Raw genomic sequence first — 22,584 nt, 5'->3', positions numbered from 1 at the left:
TATACCACCTGAAATTAACACCGATCATAACAAAGATAACACAGACATGCCAGAGAAGCAAATGTATAAAGCAGAAAAGTGACAACAAAAATAGTTCCAATTTCCTGTACCTCAAAGGGTACAGTACTTATTTTTTTCACCAAGATCAAATTAACTGGAGGGTTGCGTTTAATACACTCACATACACATCCTCTGTGGATGAACTGTACGGCTGCCTTGAAAAAAGTCATGCACATGATCTTCCCATTTGGATGACAAAGTAACCTTCTCTGTATCCAGTTATACTGGTAACTGAGTGCTGAAACACTACGATCACCTCGGGAAGCGAAGTGCAATCAAACAGGTTTGAAAATATTAGGGCTAAAACTGTTATGCAAACCCGAAGGTTTCCACGAACATCATACAGACAATCGGAAACCACCAGACCCCATCACAAACAGAACTCTACAAACCACAGGTGTTGACTTTAAAGGCCAACAACCCGGGTGCAGAGTCCGTTGTGAAAGGAGCGGTAGCCTCCCCTGTCACACTGGTAAGCTCAACAACTGCACAATACTCGCATACACACACCTGTGAGTGCGTGTAACAGTATGTATTAACCATAACATTTTACACAGATATGAAAAGTCATAGTTCACCTCTATTTCTTGCACGGTCTCGGAAGAACACTGACTGTCTTGATCCGTGTAAAATGTCATATTTTGGTCAAAAATACAAATAACATATATTTACTCACCTTATCAGGGTCCGACTCCAATGTCTCCAGTACCTTGGTCAGGAAGGTGGACTGCCTCAGCATGCTTGCCACGTTGAAGTTGCATTCTGCACAAACAGTACATCACTGAGAAGGAGCCTTCAAAGCTGAAATTGTAAAAATTGGCTAGGCCTTCTTTCAAAATGTTTACAAACACAGTGCAACTCTTCTTCTTATCTAATTTAAGACAAACTTTACTAATCTTTGAAGAAATGTACTTTTGAATATCATAATTCTTACACAACTAATGCTTGGCACAAAAGGATCTTCAATCCTGTGATCCCAAAGACATACTGAAATCCCTTATGCTTTGTACATTTAAAGTTTGCATAAAGAAACACAAATCGAAATAATGGACCAAAACCACAATTAATCTGTAAACAAAAATCTTCAGTCAGGTTTCTAGACTTTGACCATCCCAAAAAGGTCACAGATAACAGTGACAGCAACAACATACCCACACCTGCAACAATTTCACAACCTACTAAAGAAACAACACACAAAATAACAACACACCTTTTTTGAACACAAGTTCTTGCAGCAGTGTGCGAACAATTTTTGATCCGCTTCTCTTGAGAGAGGAAATATCCCCGATCTTGCGATTGGCGATGATCTTTAGCCGTTCTGCTGTGAACTGCGTGCCGTACAGAATGTCACGAAGCCACTCCACTCCTTTCTCGTACTTTTCCTCCTCGACCTTGACCTCCGCTACAAGGAGATGCGGAAAGTGGCCGCACTGGAAGCATCCTGGCGGCACTCCGAGACCGGTGTCTGTTGACTGCGTGTCTTTCTCAAGTTCTGCTATCACACGCTCGTGGGAGATCAGCTCTGAAAAGGGAGAATCGGTCAAAACTATTGGAACTGTAACAACTGACAAAAGCCAGTACAAGGTCAACAGTGAGATGTGCGAAACATTGACTTCAAAGAAAATGAGTCAGTCAAACCCCATGAAGAGAAGCAACAAACATGAACCAATCCGGGACATGACATACAGTGGTTATGTGCAGAGGGTGACCTGCAGTAGCTTCAATGCAGTCTATACTTTATAGTCCAGGCATCTTAGCCACTTTAGTGAAGGGAACGTTGAAGTGACAATGACTAGGTTTAAAATGTCCCTTATCAGAAAGTTCAACCTCAGTCCTTTGATGTTTATTAAACACATTTTCATATAAAGTTGGTGCTTCATATGGAAAAGTGGCTTTGAAATTGACCCTAATCCTTCTTTGGGCTCTGTAAATGTCGTTTGGGGCTATGGTTGTAAAACGGTATCTACTGGTCACCCCAATGTATAAACTGAAAACTCTTTCTGCACCAGAACATGCAGAAAGGATTGTATCTGCCTGATGTCTGATGCTTTTCAAAATCCCCAACCACTAACACCTTCAAAACGGACAATAACTGACACTGTTGTTTTTCCCTATATAATCCTTACTATTTTTCCGAGACGTCGTCCTGTTGTGTATTTAGCTTGCCACAACCTCATACATGGTCCTAAAAGTTAAAGTTGAAGAAAATACTAAAGATAAATGAACAAGCTGACGCAGTGTCATTCGCACCGTGAATCCCCCCATGGGAACATACTAAAGTCTGGTTCCAAATAGGCTCAATTTCCTTCTATTTCTTTGTATTTCTGCCTCGTAGGGGTAGGGGTGTTCAAACCAAAGGCACCTTTAAACCAAAATTCAAATCACACATCTTACAATACTAAGACACTCAGCAGTGAAAGGGTGTCTGCTGGTAAAATATTCCAAACAATCCTAAAAGTACTTCACTACTAAACGTGCTTTTAAAAAGAGCCGTTATTTTTCCCTCTATAATCAGTATTGTGTTTTCTGCGAACATGTAGTCTATTTAGATGGTTGTCATGTGCACATGAGTTGCTAAAGCGTTTTCAGTTGGGCATATGTCGAAAAGCAAAGAATTAGCCCTTTGAAAACCATCAGAACTGTCACACAAAAATAACATTTACCTATCTCACCAACTGACCAAACATAGGGCTTTTCCTTATGTATTATGTATTGTCGTGTTTTTTGTAGCATACTTGTGAAAACAGCCACCACTGTTGTAAATGATACTTTAAAGAGCATTATTTCATTTTTACAGTTGAAGGACAACCTGGACTGCCGTATATTACAGCTGTTTTACAATCAGCCAAAATTTTCTTAACAAACGTATGTTAAGAACAACTCCCATAGTGAAATTGAAGGAAAACAAAGTGAAAATCCCCCTGCCATAGAGGAGCTAAAGAATCAACAATAAACGACTGCATGGATAGCTTGATGCACGAATGCATTGCGGACATGTTTGTCTCCAACCAAGAGAAAGTTCCAAAAAATCCCTTTTGTGCTTCTTATTATACAGTGACGTCAAAGACAGCCTTTTCTGCTGTTCATACATTCAGGGGTTATGGTTACACTAAACGACGTAGTTGTAGCCATACTGCCATCCAGATTTATTTTTTCCTTGCGAGCAGTCACAGGGTGTTTGTGCTGTCTGCCAACCGTTAGATGACCCCGCCCAAGTCTGTTAAGGGACCGTTTGACCGTTATAGAACGCGTCTTTTTGATTTTTTGGCACAGTTGGAAACGGTTGATTTTTATCCCTACCATTGTTTCCAAACATTATATAGGAATGTTTTGTGAACAACGGATAATAGCCGCTACTCGCATGTGTAGCAAAAGTGAGCGTACATACTCACCCTGGTCGTCCAGCCGTTGTCCGTTGCCCGTCTTTATCTGTCTGTACTGAACATTACCTTTGGATTTTTTTCGAACGCTATGAAGTGAAGAAACACCAAATGTTGCAAAATGTTGTATGACCCCAAGAGCTCAAAAAAGATACTTGAGAACCTTGACCTTACCTTAAGGCCAAGGTCACAGGGAGAATGAATGTGGTCTAAAAACTGCAAAATTTCACATTGTGCCAGTTTTCTGGAAAACAAATTAAAAACAGCGGGCTTAGTTTTGTATGGTATACAAGAAAAAGAAAGCCTTATCTTCTGATACCATTTTGGTTGACCTCGCTTCAATGTCAAGGTCAGAGGAGCCCTTCAAAGTTGAATTGTAGACATATTTTGATGTGAGCTTGCCCCTTTAACTTTACTATGGACGATATCTCTTACAAACTTAAACACTGAGTGGGGCGTTTGTTAGAATTTCATAGTGAGCCACATCTGGTCACATATCGTTAGGGTCAAGGTCACATTGACCCCTATGAAAAATGTGACCAAGCCGGGTAAAGAAATCCATGTGTCTTGGTAAAAAATCTTAACAAAGCAAAGCCCATGCGACTCTCATGCTTGACCTTTGTCTTAAAGTGACCTTGACCTTCAGGTGACCTTGAAGGTGAAGGTCTAACAACTGAAGCTGGCAAGGACATTGTACACTATTAGAACTGGTTTACAGATTTTTCCTACCAAATTACACATGACCTTTGGCCAAGGTCAAGATCATCAAAGGTCACACATCACAAGGCTATCAATTCAAGACATAGGAAGCATAAACATACTTATTGGCACTTTCTACAAAGAGACATTGTCACTTTTAGTGATTCAATTGCCCGTTTCAGTCACATTTCATAAGGGGCAAAGTGACCTTGACCTTGATGATATGTGACTAAATGTGGCTCAATATCAGTATATAACATGTGCCCCACACAATTATGAAGTTTGAAAGATTTTTTTCAAAGTTCAGGGTCAAGGTCACTTCAAAACATGTATACAATTCAACTTTGAAGGACTCCTGTGACCTTGACATTGAAGCGAGGTCAACCAAAATGGTATCAGAAGATAAGGCTTTCTTTTTCTTGTATACCATACAAAACTAAGCCCGCTGTTTTTAATTTTTTTCCAGAAAACTGGCACAATGTGAAATTTTGCAGTTTTTAGACCACATTCATTCTCCCTGTGACCTTGACCTTAAGGTAAGGTCAAGGTTCTCAAGTATCTTTTTTGAGCTCTTGGGGTCATACAACATTTTGCAACATTTGGTGTTTCTTCACAGCGTTCGAGAAAAATCCAAAGGTAATGATTTGTACAGACAGATGAAGACGGGCAACGGACAACGGCTGTACGACCAGGGTGAGTATGTACGCTCACTTTTGCTACACATGCGAGTAGCGGCTATTATCCGTTGTTCACAAAACATTCCTATATAATGTTTGGAAACAATGAGGGCCCCAAAGGGTTTAAAATCGTGATCGTGATTGGCGTTTTTTGACCTTTCTGTGACCGTGATTGCCGAAATTTCCATTTCTGTGATCGTGATGGGACTTTGCCCGTGATCCGTGATGACAAAAAAATCAAGTCTCGTGATCGTGATCGTCATTTGTTTTCGTGATCGTGATGGGCATTATTGCAAAGCATTTTATTTTCAACGTACATTTTTCACAGCTGTATCACTCTATGATCCTCTATTCGTCAAGGTGTTTGTGATCGTGAAAACAAAAATCAAGGTAACTGTGATCGTGAAAGCTAAAATTTCCCTTCCCGTGATCGTGATGATACCCCCCCTTTGGGGCCCTCAACAATGGTAGGGATAAAAATCAACCGTTTCCAAATGTGCTAAAAAATCAAAAAGACGCGTTCTATAACGGTCAAACGGTCCCTTAACAGACTTGGGCGGGGTCGTCTGACGGTTGGCAGACAGCACAAACACCCTGTGACTGCTCGCAAGGAAAAAATAAATCTGGATGGCAGTATGGCTACAACTACGTCGTTTAGTGTAACCATAACCCCTGAATGTGTGAACAGCAGAAAAGGCTGTCTTTGACGTCACTGTATAATAAGAAGCACAAAAGGGATTTTTTGGAACTTTCTCTTGGTTGGAGACAAACATGTCCGCAATGCATTCGTGCATCAAGCTATCCATGCAGTCGTTTATTGTTGATTCTTTAGCTCCTCTATGGCAGGGGGGTTTTCACTTTGTTTTCCTTCAATTTCACTATGGGAGTTGTTCTTAACATACGTTTGTTAAGAAAATTTTGGCTGATTGTAAAACAGCTGTAATATACGGCAGTCCAGGTTGTCCTTCAACTGTAAAAATGAAATAATGCTCTTTAAAGTATCATTTACAACAGTGGTGGCTGTTTTCACAAGTATGCTACAAAAAACACGACAATACATAATACATAAGGAAAAGCCCTATGTTTGGTCAGTTGGTGAGATAGGTAAATGTTATTTTTGTGTGACAGTTCTGATGGTTTTCAAAGGGCTAATTCTTTGCTTTTCGACATATGCCCAACTGAAAACGCTTTAGCAACTCATGTGCACATGACAACCATCTAAATAGACTACATGTTCGCAGAAAACACAATACTGATTATAGAGGGAAAAATAACGGCTCTTTTTAAAAGCACGTTTAGTAGTGAAGTACTTTTAGGATTGTTTGGAATTTTTTACCAGCAGACACCCTTTCACTGCTGAGTGTCTTAGTATTGTAAGATGTGTGATTTGAATTTTGGTTTAAAGGTGCCTTTGGTTTGAACACCCCTACCCCTACGAGGCAGAAATACAAAGAAATAGAAGGAAATTGAGCCTATTTGGAACCAGACTTTAGTATGTTCCCATGGGGGGATTCACGGTGCGAATGACACTGCGTCAGCTTGTTCATTTATCTTTAGTATTTTCTTCAACTTTAACTTTTAGGACCATGTATGAGGTTGTGGCAAGCTAAATACACAACAGGACGACGTCTCGGAAAAATAGTAAGGATTATATAGGGAAAAACAACAGTGTCAGTTAATGTCCGTTTTGAAGGTGTTTGTGGTTGGGGATTTTGAAAAGCATCAGACATCAGGCAGATACAATCCTTTCTGCGTGTTCTGGTGCAGAAAGAGTTTTCAGTTTATACATTGGGGTGACCAGTAGATACCGTTTTACAACCATAGCCCCAAACGACATTTACAGAGCCCAAAGAAGGATTAGGGTCAATTTCAAAGCCACTTTTCCATATGAAGCGCCAACTTTATATGAAAATGTGTTTAATAAACATCAAAGGACTGAGGTTGAACTTTCTGATAAGGGACATTTTAAACCTAGTCATTGTCACTTCAACGTTGTTCTCTAATATGCTTGGACTATTAACCTTCGCCGGTGGTCGGGGGTCCGTGTGGACCCAGAAGGGTGTTTAATTGCAAATATCTCTTAAACTAGTTGGAATTTCTTAATGAGCTTTTAAGAATGCCTCAGGAACCTAACAACCTCTTATGTCCTAAAACTTCAGCGAGAAGTAATTAAAAAGAAAAAAAGGTCATTATTTAGACTACAAACATCGTGGGGCCGTGCGGACCCATGTTTCTCAAAGAAGGAAATGAGAAGCATGGGTCCGCACGACCCCACGATGACTTCCGTGTGTAGTCGATAACCCGGACGGGCGAAGGTTAAGCAGAGCAGTATGAATAGTGAAAAGGACAAGTCAATCAATCAATCAATCAATGAGGCTTATATCGCGCATATTCCGTGGGTACAGTTCTAGGCGCTCTGCAGTGATGCCGTGTGAGATGAAATTTTATACGGCCAGTAATTGCAGCCATTTCGGCGCATATTTACCTTTCACGGCCTATTATTCCAAGTCACACGGGTATAGGTAGACAATTATTAACTGTGCCTAAGCAATTTTTGCCAGGAAAGACCCTTTTGTCAATCGTGGGATCTTTAACGTGCACACCCAATGTAGTGAACACGGGGGGGAGTTCGGACACCGAAGAGAGTCTGCACACAAATTTGACTGTGAAATAAATTTCCGCCGAACCTGGGATCGAACTCACGCTGACAGCGGCCAACTGAATACAAATCCAGCGCGCTACCAACTGAGCTACATCCCCGCCCCAAGTACACCCGCCCACCCAACAATAAAGACCCTCCTCAACTTGGAGAGTTTTTGAGAAACTGTCGTGGTAACTCACCTCCATTCTTGAGAATGGGACTCTCCATAAGAGATTCGGTCAGCAGTGGCAGGTAGTACTTGAGGGACAGCGGTAGATTGGAGGTGTCCAGCAGAACCAGCATCTGGGGAAAACATTGTTGAACTCACAGTCAGAAATGAGCTAAGAACTGATGCTATTATCAGAACCTGTATTTCTTAGGATAAGGATAAGATAAACAAGAAATTCCTCCGAGGTAGGATAAACACCCCCGTCCTTAGCATTCTCACTGCCACCAACTGAGCAGGCACTGCTAACAAGTGTGGTTATTTCCCTTTGACCATTAATATGTCCCGCTATAAGTCCTTGTAGAATCTTAATCCACCAATAACTCCCTAACTGTGCATGCCGATGTGGCATGCAGTCACCTACTTTTGTTGTAATTACGTTTGCTCAAGCCATTGCACGATGTAAAAAGAAGTAAACCGTGTTTTTATTGTGGCACCTTGTTGTGACCTGTTTTTTGTGGAGCGTTAATATTTTTACGTGAGATTCACGTGCTCCTTGTTCAGTTGTTGTGACCTGGTTTTGGTCGGAGCGTCACAAACTGCGTCGCTTAGTTCTAGAACACCGTGAGATTCACTTGCTCTTTTCCGTGTCTTGATTTTGGGGTGAGCCCTGCGAATCTGCGTTGCAAGTTTTAGAATACGTGTGACTCACGTGTTTTTAGCTTTGTGATGTCAGCTAGTTCCTTGGTCTTCTTTCTGTTAAATATACCGTTTTAAGTTTTGAGCATGCACGGAGTGCGTGATCGGGTACTGATTGGTTGTAAAATAGTAGTTTCACCCGATTCTGTCTTAGGAATGTTGTTGGTTGGTCAATCCGGTGACCTTTGACTTTTGAATAACTATTCCATGTTAGGTTTTTGTTTCCATAAATACCACTGCTTGACTCCTGTCTCGTCAGTCGATCTGAGGGTTTTAGGAAGTGTTTGGTTTTGATCTGTAAACGTATGAAGGTTAGCAAGTGAACCAACGGAGTGTTTCTTATGTTTTAACGTCAACGTAATGTTCTTGGAGACAGTTGTTTCTCAAGTGTGAATCGTTTTGTGCCCTTCGTTTGTGAGGCAACACGTTTTGGTACTGCTGGTCAACCCACACAGCGCATAAGGTAATTTTGTTGTTACTTGTTTGTGTTGTATTTTGGTCGCCATTTTGTAATGACTTTGTGAGTTGTTTATGTATAACGTGAGTTGAAAGTCTGACTTGTTGTAGTGTTTCTTTATTGTGTGTTCAACTGTTCTAGTGTTGTGAACGTACAGCAATGTTTTGTAGACGCTAGAAAGTCGCTAATGTTTATAATGATAACTTGTGTTTTCTGTGGTTAACGAAGTTCGAAGTGAAACGTTTTCTCCGACTTTTTCAGCCTTACGTTAAAAGATTTTAGGTAAAAGAGCTTGCGGTCTGTGGTGATCGTTTGTAAACGGGCTTATTTCTTGTAACGTTATTGAGGGAAAGTGGATGAGTAAATATCTTGTTTGTGACTTTGATTAACGCAGGAACGTTGTCGTTAGACTTTTTTGGTATGACAGTTTGCTTTGTATTCCAGGCCTGATGAGTTAATATTTTGTATTTTTTCTGAAAGTAACCATTTCGGATTTAAACGTATGTATGCTAAGTTTCTTGAGTATTCTTAGTGCTTATGGTATTGTTGAACGTACGGAACGTAACTCTTTATTGTTGTTGAAGGACTAATCAACGAGTGTTTGGTATTTGTAACTTTCTTGTCTGTTTGTCTTCGCCTGTCTTGTGATTGTTTATTTTTCTTGTTTTTACTTCTTGTGTCTTGTTAATGCATTTGATACTTTTGCCATGTCTAATAATTTGTTTTTTTTTCTCTTTTTCTTTCTGTTCATAAGTTTTTTACCGCAATACGTAGTACTGTAAATATATATATGCATTACTGATATCTAATATCAGATGTAAAATAAATAAACCAGTACTTTTGCGCGTTATCGCTTGTAACCTGTGTTTGTCATTTCGTATGAACAATATGTAGTACCAGCCTCGCTCACGAAGGCGCGCACACTAACCGTGTGTTTGACTGGTCCCAATTTTTGTAAGGACCGTCTCAGGAATGTATAGAACCTGTTCACCAAGTTTGGTGACGATCGGTCCGTTCATTCTTGAGATCTATATGCGAACACAAACAAACAAACAAACAAACACATCGAGCGAAACCTATACACACCCCTATACCGGGGGTGTAAAAAAGATTTCATATAGTCCTGTGAGGTTACCCTCAAGGAAATTGGGCTGCTTTCTCACTGAGGTAAGCGAGCTGTCCTACAGTACGGTGCTACCCATTTTTTTCTTTTCTTTTTCCTGCATGCGTGTATTCACAAGTACGAATCCTGGTTCTTACATAAACTGGCCACTTTGTTGCAGCAACCGGTCAAACCAAGTCTTCAACGTAGCAATTGCATTAGTCAAACAAAATTTCAACCGATATCTATCAGTGTTGTTTCCAGGCTACGGTCATTGACGCATCCTTTTTTTTGTATCTGACTCCTGACCGGTCAAGTGTGCAAGGTTTTGACATGTAGGATGTCTTCTGATCATTAATTTTCCTACCAAGCAGACAAAGCAGAGAGGCCGTCCAAGAAACACCTGGCGACGCGACCTGGAGGCCGACACCAGAAAGATGGGCTACACCTGGAGTCAGATAGAAAAGATGGCCCAGGACAGAGGACTCTGGAGAGCTGTTGTTGGCGGCCCATACCCTGACAGGAGTGACGGGCATTGAGTTGAGTTGAGTGAGACAAAGCAGGAACATTTGGACCTACGCCTATTTTCAATCCAGGTCCTCAGAGACTGGGAACAACACTGATGTACGACGCGTACAGGGGAACCCCCCTTTTAAGACCTCCAAAACCCTGAGAAAATCAGGTCTTAAAAAAGGAAGGAGGCTTAAAATGGAGGTTAATTTACAGAGGTTATGAAGAGGAGATGTAAAAAAATCAAGGTCTTAAAAAGGAGGGAGTCTTACATTTTTTTGTTTACAAGAAGGGCAAAGCCCATACGACTCACATGCTTGACCTTTACATGACCTTGACCTTCAGCTAAACCTAGCAATGACATCATACACTAAGAACTGCTTTACACATTTTTCCTACCAAAATACATGTGACCTTGACCCAAGGTCATCCAAGGTCATGCAACACAAAGCTGTTAATTCAAGACATAGGAAGTACAATGGTGCTTATTGGCTCTTTCTACCATGAGATATGGTCACTTTTAGTGGTTCACTACCTTATTTTGGTCACATTTCATAAGGGTCAAAGTGACCTTGACCTTGATCATATGTGACCAAATGTGTCTCATGATGAAAGCATAACATGTGCCCCACATAATTTTTAAGTTTGAAACAGTTATCTTCCATAGTTCAGGGTCAAGGTCACTTCAAAATATGTATACAATCCAACTTTGAAGAGCTCATGTGACCTTGACCTTGAAGCAAGGTAAACCAAACTGGTATCAAAAGATGTGGCTTACTTTGCTCTATATATCATATATAGGTGAGGTATCAAATCTCAAAAACTTCAGAGAAAATGGGAAAAATGTGAAAAATAGCTGTTTTTTAGACAACATTTATGGCCCCTGCGACCTTGACCTTAAAGCAAGGTCAAGATGCTATGTATGTTTTTTGGGGCCTTGTCATCATACACCATCTTGCCAAATTTGGTACTGATAGACTGAATAGTGTCCAAGAAATATCCAACGTTAAAGTTTTCCGGACGGACGGACGGACGGACGACTCGGGTGAGTACATAGACTCACTTTTGCTTCGCATGTGAGTCAAAAAGAGGGGTTCCACTGCATGACCGATTGTTGATTTTATTCTGGTTTTTAGAGAATCTTTTGACGGGCGCAGTCACCTAGTGGATAAGACATCAGCCTCCTAATCGGAATGTCGTGAGTTCAAATCCCGGTTGCGGCCGCCTGGTGGAGAATTTTGTGCACGGAAAAGATCCTGTAATCCATGTCAGAGTTTGGTGGGTTATGGAAACATGAAAATACCCAGCATGCTTCCCCTGAACGTGTTGTATGGCTGCCTGAATGGCGGGGTAAAAACGGTCATACATGAAGAAAACCACTTGTGCAAAAACATGAGTGAACGTGGGAGTTTTGGCCCATGAAAAAGGAAGAAGAAGAGAATCTTTCTCAACTGACCCTGGCAAAGTTGGTGGACATGTCGTCGAGCTGGAAGGTGTAGGGGAGGTTTTGGAGAGGAAACTCGGGGTTCTCCGTCCCCTTCCTGTCCGCCAGGTTCGAGGAGGGGGTGATGGGGTGGAAGTGGATGCTCTCCGGGTTGGGTACCGGCACTTGCGTCAGCACCGTCTTGGGGGCTTCAGTCTGTGGAAGAAAATAGAATGCGAGATAAGTGTGAATCACTCTGTTTTCTGTGTGTTTGGTTTTTCTCTGACAGCGAAAAGAAGAAGAAGAAGAACACTCTGTTTTGTGATGATACGCGAACACAGTTTCACAGAACAAATTTTGCCTGCTTCAGATTCCCCCCCCCCCCCCCCCCCCCCATCATGCTCTGTTATTCTGTCCCAGCATATTGCAGCAGCTTCTTTTTTTTAGATTTGTTGTAGCTATTGCTTTCCCTGTTCAATGTGTCACAGAAATACAAACCTCGTTTGAAGCTGTTGCCTCTTCCAGCGTTTTCTGACATTTCACCAGTCCGGCGGGACCTAGACTCTGTCTCTGAGCCTCCACCCTTGCCTTCTCTTCCTCTCCCATCTGCTCCATGAGGGACGAACTCGGTTCTCCAATCACCTGATGGAAATAACCCAACACAAACATGCTCAGAAATAGAGTACAGTTGAAACCCCCTATTGAGACCTTCAAAAATCTGAGAAAACCGTGTCTGAAAAAGGAAAGAGTCCTTAAAACATATAGCCACAAAACTGAAGCTAGTTCCCTCCCCCTTGTGTCCGTGTGGCAAGAATCAGACAGCAGAGCACATCCTGCAGGCTTGTCCATACCACAGTGCTCTGAGGGACACCATCTGGCCAGAGGAGACAACGCTACAAAAGAAGCCATATGGCCCCAGAGAGGACTTGGAGAGGACAGCACGTTTCGCCCTGCAGTCCGGACTGATGATCTAACAGCGAACGACAAGAAGAAGAAGAAAACGGGGGTTATAAACAGTGAAAAAAGTGAAAGACATGGTCTTACCAGGAGGGAACCCCAAGTTGGGTGGTCTTACAAGAGGTTCCTGCTGTATATGACGCAAAGAAAATGAAGCTCTAAAACTCTGTCAATCAACTTTCTTTCTTTATTTGGTGTTTAACGTCGTTTTCAACCACGAAGGTTATATCGCGACGGGGAAAGGGGGGAGATGGGATAGAGCCACTTGTCAATTGTTTCTTGTTCACAAAAGCACTAATCAAAAAATTGCTCCAGGGGCTTGCAACATAGTACAATATATGACCTTACTGGGAGAATGCAAGTTTCCAGTACAAAGGACTTAACATTTCTTACATACTGCTTGACTAAAATCTTTACAAAAATTGACTATATTCTAAACAAGAAACACTTAACAAGGGTAAAAGGAGAAACAGAATCCGTTAGTCGCCTCTTACGACATGCTGGGGAGCATCGGGTAAATTCTTCCCCCTAACCCGCGGGGGGGGGATGTGAATGAAGATACTGGACCATAAATAGTTTCTCTTCTCAAAAGCCATACAAAGATCTTTGTCTACATATGCATTTGCATAAATGTTCACAAACACTTCCAAATGTCTTATATCCTATCAGAAGCAGCCTTTCTTTCATCTTTTCTTTGTAGACTATAGGAGCAAACATAATCCAAAAAGAAACTAGTTCAACAAAGTTGTGAAAGAGACAGCAGACACGCAGCAACAACTCACCACAACCCAGTTTTTGCCCTGAGTGTACGTCTTGAGCAGATCCAGCCAGAAACTCTCTGGTTCCCTCTTCAAGCGCTGCCGACTCTCGATAGTGTTCAGCCGAAGTTCAAACTGAAATCAATAATATCCATACTAACAACCACAATGAAACAGTTAATCTTATTGTAACCGAGTGCCGAAACACTACAATCACCTCGGGAGACGAAGTGCAATCAAACAGGATTGAAAATGTAAGGGCTAATTTCTTAGCCCTATAAAAACTGTTATGCAAACCCGAAGGTTTCCATGAACATACAGACAATCGGAAACCACCAGACCCCATCACAAACAGAATTCCACAACCCACTGGTGTTGACTTAAAGGCCAACAACTCAGGTGCAGAGTCTGCTGTGAAAGGAGCGGTAGCCTCCCCTGTCACATTATCAACATTAAACTCTACCTATAATCATAGCTTCATTCTCAAATGTATCCAGGTGTAAACCTTATAAGATTTACCCAAGCTTTTACATGGGGTTTGACACAGCTTATGTAAACTGTAAATGTCTCGCCAGTTCAGAACTGTGTGTGCCAGGTTGCTTTCATAATTCATATTTTAGTTCAGTCTGATTGGCTAGAAAGAAACAATAAAAAAGAATGCTGAACAGACAAGCTAAGCTTGCTCAGCCTACAGACATACGATTAAAACCGTCTTTAACGACCACCCAAGAAACCAACTTAATAGTGGTCCTTTCAGACAGGTTGTTGTTATGGAAAGGTGAATTACATAGGAAAGAACCTTGTTGGGGTTATTTTTCAGGTGGTCGTAAAGGGCAGGAACGTGGTCTTTTTATCAAGAGGTGGTCTCCAGGGCTGGTGTGACCGTATCAAATACAGACAGCCTGACCGATGGATGGACAGACAGACACACAAACTGCACAGGTTGGCTCACCTCCTCCTGAGTCTCGCCAAACAGAAACTGTCCAATCATCATGCAGGCCACTGTTTCGTGCACATCTTCTTCTATCTGAAAACCACAGACGCAACACACCAACTTGGCTGTTTGACTGTATCTGCTTTCATATCTACATGGTATTACACATAACTGTCTTAACAACTCTGGAAGTTGGTAGTAAGTCTAACAGTTGATCTGTTGCATTTGTGTTGCAGAAATCAAAATACCCCAAAAGTCTGTTATTAGTGTTATTTACTACATGTATCTCCGTACATCACAGCATATTTTTGCTATCAAACGAAACTACAACCACCTCCCCCATCCCCTCCAAAAAAACCACCAAAAACACACACAACCGCCTCAACCTCAAATGAATGACACAGCTGTTGCATAATTTTTGAACATTTTCATGTTTATGCACCGTTTATGTCTGCAGAAGTTTAACAATGTTGAGAAGCAATCAGAAAAACATTGGTGTTGTTCATCTAGAGATTCCTTAGACAACTGAAAGCTGTAATTATATAAACAATGGTGACATCACTTTGAAAGAGCTGAAACAAAAATGTACAAAGACATATAGACACACCCACACACACAGACCAACACACACACATCAAAAGGAGACAAAGAAAGAATACTGACACTGTTGAGAGCGTCCAGAACACGACGATGCACGAGGTTTGAAATGCGCTCCATGTCGATCTTCTCTTTGCCGTCTGCTATGTTGCTTAGCAACTCTTTCAGTCTGTAAAAAGAAAAACAACTCTATCAAGTGATGGACAATGATTAACACAAAATTGAGAAAGCAGAATTCAAAAGAACACAATGTCAATGAAACAGAAGACAGCAAGTCAGTTCAATAATGTCTTAACACATGTAGCTACAAAACTATATGAAATTAGTCCAAATAAAACAAACTCTACACAAAAAAACAGGTTCAGAGAAAAAGAGAAGTTACAAGGATAAATTCCAAACATGTATGAGCTCAATAGCATGCTAACACCCACAGAAGAAAAAAGAAGTTACAAGGATAAATTCCAAACATGTATGAGCTCAATAGCATGCTAACACCCACAGAAGAAAAGAGAAGTTACAAGGATAAATTTCAAACATGTATGAGCTCAATAGCATGCTAACACCCACAGAAGAAAAGAGAAGTTACAAGGATAAATTTCAAACATGTATGAGCTCAATAGCATGCTAACACCCACAGAAGAAAAAAGAACGGAGCTCTGGACAGATTGATAAAACTGGAAGAAAACAAGAACATTTTGGGGAAAATACACAACCTTTATTCATAGTTATCAAAGACATGCAGTAAATGCTGTGTCACTTTTGGCAAACTCACTTTGGGGCAATTTCCTTGAGATGTGCTGTATCCACATTTTGGAAGTTGAAACCAAAACATGTCTCAGCGTTTTCAATGATGAACTGGTAAACCTGAGGACAAAGAGCGATAAATGAAACAGAACCGTAAACACACACACACACACACACACACACACAAAATCACCAGCAATCAGTAAACTGATCCAAAACACCTGTACTGACACACACACACACACACTCATTGGCAATCAGTAAAGTGATCTAAAAAACCTGTACTGACACACACACGCACGCACACACATACAAAATCATCAGCAATCAGTAAACTGATCCAAAACACCTGTACTGACACACACACACGCACACACATACAAAATCATCAGCAATCAGTAAACTGATCCAAAACACCTGTACTGACACACACACACACTCACATGCACGCACACACACACACACACACAAAATCACCAGCAATCAGTAAACTGATCCAAAACACCTGTACTCATTAAGGGGGGACAGGGTAGGCAAGCACTTTTTTTTTTTATTTTGGAAACAGCTTGCTGCTTGTTTGATTTTTGCAAGCAGAATAACCTAATTAAGGGAAACCATTTTAAATTTTGAGTGAAAAGCAATTTTTGGGGGTTTTATTCACCAAAATGTGAGAAAAACGTTATAAAATGTGCTTATTTTAAAATGTTGCAGTTTGTGAACCAGTGCATGTTTTGATCCAATTTTTCTTCTTTGCAGCAATATGTGTGTGTTTAATAATTCTGTGTATCGAAAAGCATTTCTAAGCAATATATTATTTTAATTTAGCATTTTCAGTTACCGGTTCAGTTCTGATAAGAAAAATACATGAAATCCTAACTGTCAGACTCATAAAAACCCAACCAATGCACTGAACTCTTATTCCATACACAGAACTGATGCTGTACAACTCATAAACAACATATACAAAAACTGAACAAATCCATCAAGCCTTTCAAAAGTTGCAACATTTTAATTGTAGCGTTTTGTCTGAAAATTACATTCAGAGAAAACAGCATTTTAAAGATTTGAACCAGTACATAAAAAAACCAGTAGCACAGTGCACCCTGAATTCATATGTTTTTATCAGAATGACCACTTTACTATGTAGGGAAAAGGATTTGACAATCAAATTATCAGGATTTTTTTTATATACATCATATGAAAACAGCCATCTTTGCTTGTACCGATATGAAAACATGAATCAGAACCAAACTGTCAGACTCATAAAAACCCAACCAATGCACTTAACTCTTATTCCATACACAAAACTGACGCTTTACAAATCATAAACAACATAAACAAAAATGAAACAAATCCATCAAGCCATTCAAAAGTTGCAACATTTTAATTACAGATGTTTGTCTGAAAATTACATTCAGAGAAAACAGCATTTGAAAGATTCCAACCAGTACCTCAAACTAGTAGCACAGTGCAGCCTGAATTGATATGTTTTTATAAGAATAACCACTTTACTATGATGGGGAAATGAGTTGACAATCAAATTATCCAGACTTTTTTTAAAAAATCATTTGAAAACTCATCTATGTTAGTGCAGATATGAATCAAAACGAAACTGTCGGACTCATAAAAACACAAGGAATCCACTGTATTCTTATTCCATGCACAGAAATGGTGCTTCACAAATCATAAACAACATATACAAAATTGGAACAAATCCATCTTGCCATTCAATAGTTACAACATTTTAATTACCACATTTTGTCTCAAATTACATGTAGAGAAAACAGCATGTAAAAGAGTCTCACTAGTACCCCGGTAAACTAGTACCACAGTAGAGCTTGAATTAATGGGGTGGTTTTTTTTTTAACCAGAATAACACTTTAACTATGAAGGGGAAATGATTTGATAATCAAATTATCAGATTTTTTTGATTTAAAAAAAAAATCATATGAAAACATTAAAAAAGTCAATTATCTGTGTTTGTGCTGATATGAAAATATTGATCAGAACCAAACTGTCAGACTCATAAAAACCCAACGGATGCACTGATTTCTTATTCCATTGCATAGAAATGATGCTTCACAAATCATCAACAACATTACATAATTATATATACACAAATGGAACAAAGCTATCAAGCCATTCAAAAGTTGCAACATTTTAATTACAGTATTTCTGTGCTCAATCCTAACACTACAGCAAATTTCTGTAAAGCTGAATGTCCCTTTCCATGTACCAACATGGTCATACGCGGATTATTTAAAATGCAACTTTACCACCCGAAGCGTTGCAAACACCGGGAGAAGAGTAAACAACTGCAGACTTGAATGGACACTCATATGCACTCATGTGCAAATCCTTGGGATGATGCATCACCTTCTTTCATAATCAGACTGCTATCAGACAAGCATTCAGTACAGGATATAAACCTTTCAGCAATAGATTGAGCTGATCAATGTTGACAAAAGCCCAACACATGTCAGCGGAGTGACGTTGCACAGTACCAGTATCCATATCTGCTTGTGATGGGTCAGAAGATGGCAAAGTATCTGTATCTTCTTATGGTTGGTCAGAAGATGGCAAAGCTGATGTTTCTGCTGTGGAAGAGGGTAGTTCCGGTTTAGCAAACTTTTCCATCAGGTCAATCTTTCTCCTCGCTGCCACCACAGGAGGACTGGCTCTCCCCTTGCTCCAACCTAATAAATACACAAACACTGATTTAATATTTGATACAACTGTCCATGGTTTTTGTTTGTAATAAGCTGCAAATTTTAAGATTCAATATAAACGTCAACAAGTGCTTGTACTTTATTTTGCAAATGACCATGTTACATGGGGTGTACCTCAACTTTTTGGCTAGGCTGGTAAATCAGAAATCCCAATCAGCCCCCAACCACTGAACAGGCGGGTTTTCTTACAACCACCTCAGCGGCTCGTACCCACATATGTCGGTTGACAAACACACACACACACACACACACAAAAGACATTCATTAATTGGCCCCTATCACAAAATGTACATGTCAAGTTTACTATGGGATTTGAGTAACCACACAATCACATACACACAGGAACTAATACTGAAACTAGCTGAATTATTTTCTTTCTTTCTTTCTTTCTTTTCATATTTTTCTTTTAAAATTAATTTCTTTCATCACACTTGCTATGTATTTGCTTGTTTCTTGTCTGTTGTCTGTTTTGTGTGTGTGTGTGTGTGTGTTCTGTGTGTGTGTATACATTTTCAGATTTCCTAAACCTAGCACTGTTTGCAGGTGATCTTTATGCTTTTGATTCATGAGTTGCATCCCCAGTCCTTTAGTTTAACTCTTTTTTTTTCTTTGGTGAAGTAAATTGGATCTATTTTTTTTATTCCTTAGTTAATGGAAAAGATTTGACAACAATATTGCTGTCAATGATAGGTTGGTCAGCCATGCTGGTGTAAACCAATCCTTTAGAATTAGAGAACGCTCTCTAGTAGGGTACTTATTTTCCTACGGTCAATGACCAGAAACAGAAACTGTGTCAGTCGTACATCGCTCAGATGCTGCTTCTCAGTTTGACCCCAGACAAAGAATACTGATGACATGTTACACCATAGTAAGCTCTCAAGGACTGGCCAGCGAAGAACAATAAAATAGGGGTTGTGAAGACGATATCACAGAGATGATCGAGGGGGGGGGGGGGGGGGGGGGGATGCGGCGGCGGCATGGTCAGTAAATTGGATCAAGAAACCCGCAAAATACTTCAGACACAAACTGTTTATCATTTACCTGCAAACCCTAACACATTCTTACAACAACAACAACATAACGATGTGCAATAAATCACGTTGTCAAACAAACAAGATCGAAAAGAGAAAGAAGCAAAACCCACCTCGTCGAGTCAAGAATCTTAGAATCAGAATGTCGTCTGCTTAAATACGATCATGTTGGTTCATTTCGGAGTGTTGTTACTTCCTTCTACTGTTCGCTGCTGCTGGTTCATCTTTCTCTGATATTTCTTGACACTATGCCGAACATTTCCAATGTTAGGGTTGTTCTCCGCAGCTCAAAACTTTGAAAAATGCTGCTGAATCGGTGAAAACGTCATGGATTTGTTGACACCGGGGGACTGATAAGTTGTCTACTGCGCTTGCGCCAAATGCCTTTGACCTACATATATTTGCATATATTAATTCCGGGGTTTCGGTTGGAACGGATTCTCTCTCTTTGTGCCTATGTCAACGGAAATTCCCCAACGGTGATGACGTCATCTTGAAGAACGGAAATTTCCACACAGTTTGAACAGCGAAGGGTCATGTCATGTGCGCACATTTACCAGCACGGAGTATCCAAAGTTGACCATTTTTTCGATTTTTTTGATAAAACACAGACAAAAACAACAAAACATCGGTTTGAAAATGGTTTTATTTACATGAATACATGTCTAAAATGACAAAAGCAGATTATTGAATGCATTCCAGGATGTTCAAAGGTGTGAAAAATGCAACAACCCCAAAAAGGTGTATGAGACCAAAAATAACTCATTTTGCCTACCCGGTCTGCCCTTAACTATGAAGGGGAAATGATTTGATAATCAAATTATCAGATTTTTTTGATTTAAAAAAAAATTATATGAAAACATTAAAAAAGTCAATTATGTGTTTGTGCTGATATGAAAATATTGATCAGAACCAAACTGTCAGACTCATAAAAACCCAACGGATGCACTGATTTCTTATTCCATTGCATAGAAATGATGCTTCACAAATCATCAACAACATTACATAATTATATATACACAAATGGAACAAAGCTATCAAGCCATTCAAAAGTTGCAACATTTTAATTACAGTATTTCTGTGCTCAATCCTAACAGTGCAGCAAATTTCTGTAAAGCTGAATGTCCCTTTCCATGTACCAACTTGGTCATACGCGGATTATTTAAAATGCAACTTTACCACCCGAAGCGTTGCAAACACCGGGAGAAGAGTAAACAACTGCAGACTTGAATGGACACTCATATGCACTCCAGATGCAGGGCCTGTGCAAATCCTTGGGCTGATGCATCACCTTCTTTCATAATCAGACTGCTATCAGACAAGCATTCAGTACAGGATATAAACCTTTCAGCAATAGATTGAGCTGATCAATGTTGACAAAAGCCCAACACATGTCAGCGGAGTGACGTTGCACAGTACCAGTATCCATATCTGCTTGTGATGGGTCAGAAGATGGCAAAGTATCTGTATCTTCTTATGGTTGGTCAGAAGATGGCAAAGCTGATGTTTCTGCTGTGGAAGAGGGTAGTTCCGGTTTAGCAAACTTTTCCATCAGGTCAATCTTTCTCCTCGCTGCCACCACAGGAGGACTGGCTCTCCCCTTGCTCCAACCTAATAAATACACAAACACTGATTTAATATTTGATACAACTGTCCATGGTTTTTGTTTGTAATAAGCTGCAAATTTTAAGACTCAATATAAACGTCAACAAGTGCTTGTACTTTATTTTGCAAATGACCATGTTACATGGGGTGTACCTCAACTTTTTGGCTAGGCTGGTAAATCAGAAATCCCAATCAGCCCCCAACCACTGAACCAGGCGGGTTTTCTTACAACCACCTCAGCGGCTCGTACCCACATATGTCGGTTGACGAACACACACACACACACAAAAGACATTCATTAATTGGCCCCTATCACAAAATGTACATGTCAAGTTTACTATGGGATTTGAGTAACCACACAATCACATACACACAGGAACTAATACTGAAACTAGCTGAATTATTTTCTTTCTTTCTTTCTTTCTTTTCATATTTTTCTTTTAAAATTAATTTATTTCATCACACTTGCTATGTATTTGCTTGTTTCTTGTCTGTTGTCTGTTTTGTGTGTGTGTGTGTGTGTGTGTTCTGTGTGTGTGTATACATTTTCAGATTTCCTAAACCTAGCACTGTTTGCAGGTGATCTTTATGCTTTTGATTCATGAGTTGCATCCCCAGTCCTTTAGTTTAACTCTTTTTTTTTCTTTGGTGAAGTAAATTGGATCTATTTTTTTTATTCCTTAGTTAATGGAAAAGATTTGACAACAATATTGCTGTCAATGATAGGTTGGTCAGCCATGCTGGTGTAAACCAATCCTTTAGAATTAGAGAACGCTCTCTAGTAGGGTACTTATTTTCCTACGGTCAATGACCAGAAACAGAAACTGTGTCAGTCGTACATCGCTCAGATGCTGCTTCTCAGTTTGACCCCAGACAAAGAATACTGATGACATGTTACACCATAGTAAGCTCTCAAGGACTGGCCAGCGAAGAACAATAAAATAGGGGTTGTGAAGACGATATCACAGAGATGATCGAGGGAGGGAGGGGGGGGGGGGGTGTGCGGCGGCGGCATGGTCAGTAAATTGGATCAAGAAACCCGCAAAATACTTCAGACACAAACTGTTTATCATTTACCTGCAAACCCTAACACATTCTTACAACAACAACAACATAACGATGTGCAATAAATCACGTTGTCAAACAAACAAGATCGAAAAGAGAAAGAAGCAAAACCCACCTCGTCGAGTCAAGAATCTTAGAATGTCGTCTGCTCAAATACGATCATGTTGGTTCATTTCGGAGTGTTGTTACTTCCTTCTACTGTTCGCTGCTGCTGGTTCATCTTTCTCTGATATTTCTTGCCACTATGCCGAACATTTCCAATGTTAGGGTTGTTCTCCGCAGCTCAAAACTTTGAAAAATGCTGCTGAATCGGTGAAAACGTCATGGATTTGTTGACACCGGGGGACTGA

The 22,584-nt window shown here is 40.2% G+C and overlaps 1 protein-coding gene across 1 annotated transcript in view; it reads right to left on the bottom strand.

The window, feature by feature from the left end:
- Positions 1 to 22,584, bottom strand: part of LOC138948533 (uncharacterized protein C05D11.1-like) — a 47,869-nt gene that overhangs the window by 10,195 nt on the left and 15,090 nt on the right. The window contains exons 8-16 of the mRNA XM_070320085.1: positions 15,833 to 15,924; positions 15,127 to 15,229; positions 14,482 to 14,556; positions 13,554 to 13,664; positions 12,313 to 12,456; positions 11,848 to 12,030; positions 7,658 to 7,760; positions 1,271 to 1,582; positions 737 to 822 (exon numbers count right to left, since the gene is read on the bottom strand). Of these exons, the coding sequence (XP_070176186.1) occupies positions 737 to 822; positions 1,271 to 1,582; positions 7,658 to 7,760; positions 11,848 to 12,030; positions 12,313 to 12,456; positions 13,554 to 13,664; positions 14,482 to 14,556; positions 15,127 to 15,229; positions 15,833 to 15,924 (1,209 nt within the window). The remainder of the gene's footprint in view (positions 1 to 736; positions 823 to 1,270; positions 1,583 to 7,657; positions 7,761 to 11,847; positions 12,031 to 12,312; positions 12,457 to 13,553; positions 13,665 to 14,481; positions 14,557 to 15,126; positions 15,230 to 15,832; positions 15,925 to 22,584) is intronic.

The sequence above is a fragment of the Littorina saxatilis genome, linkage group LG15, assembly GCF_037325665.1.
Source record: "Littorina saxatilis isolate snail1 linkage group LG15, US_GU_Lsax_2.0, whole genome shotgun sequence".
Taxonomy (NCBI): domain Eukaryota; kingdom Metazoa; phylum Mollusca; class Gastropoda; order Littorinimorpha; family Littorinidae; genus Littorina; species Littorina saxatilis.
Note: the sequence above shows the minus strand (reverse complement) of the source record. Positions and strands in the feature narration are given on the sequence as shown.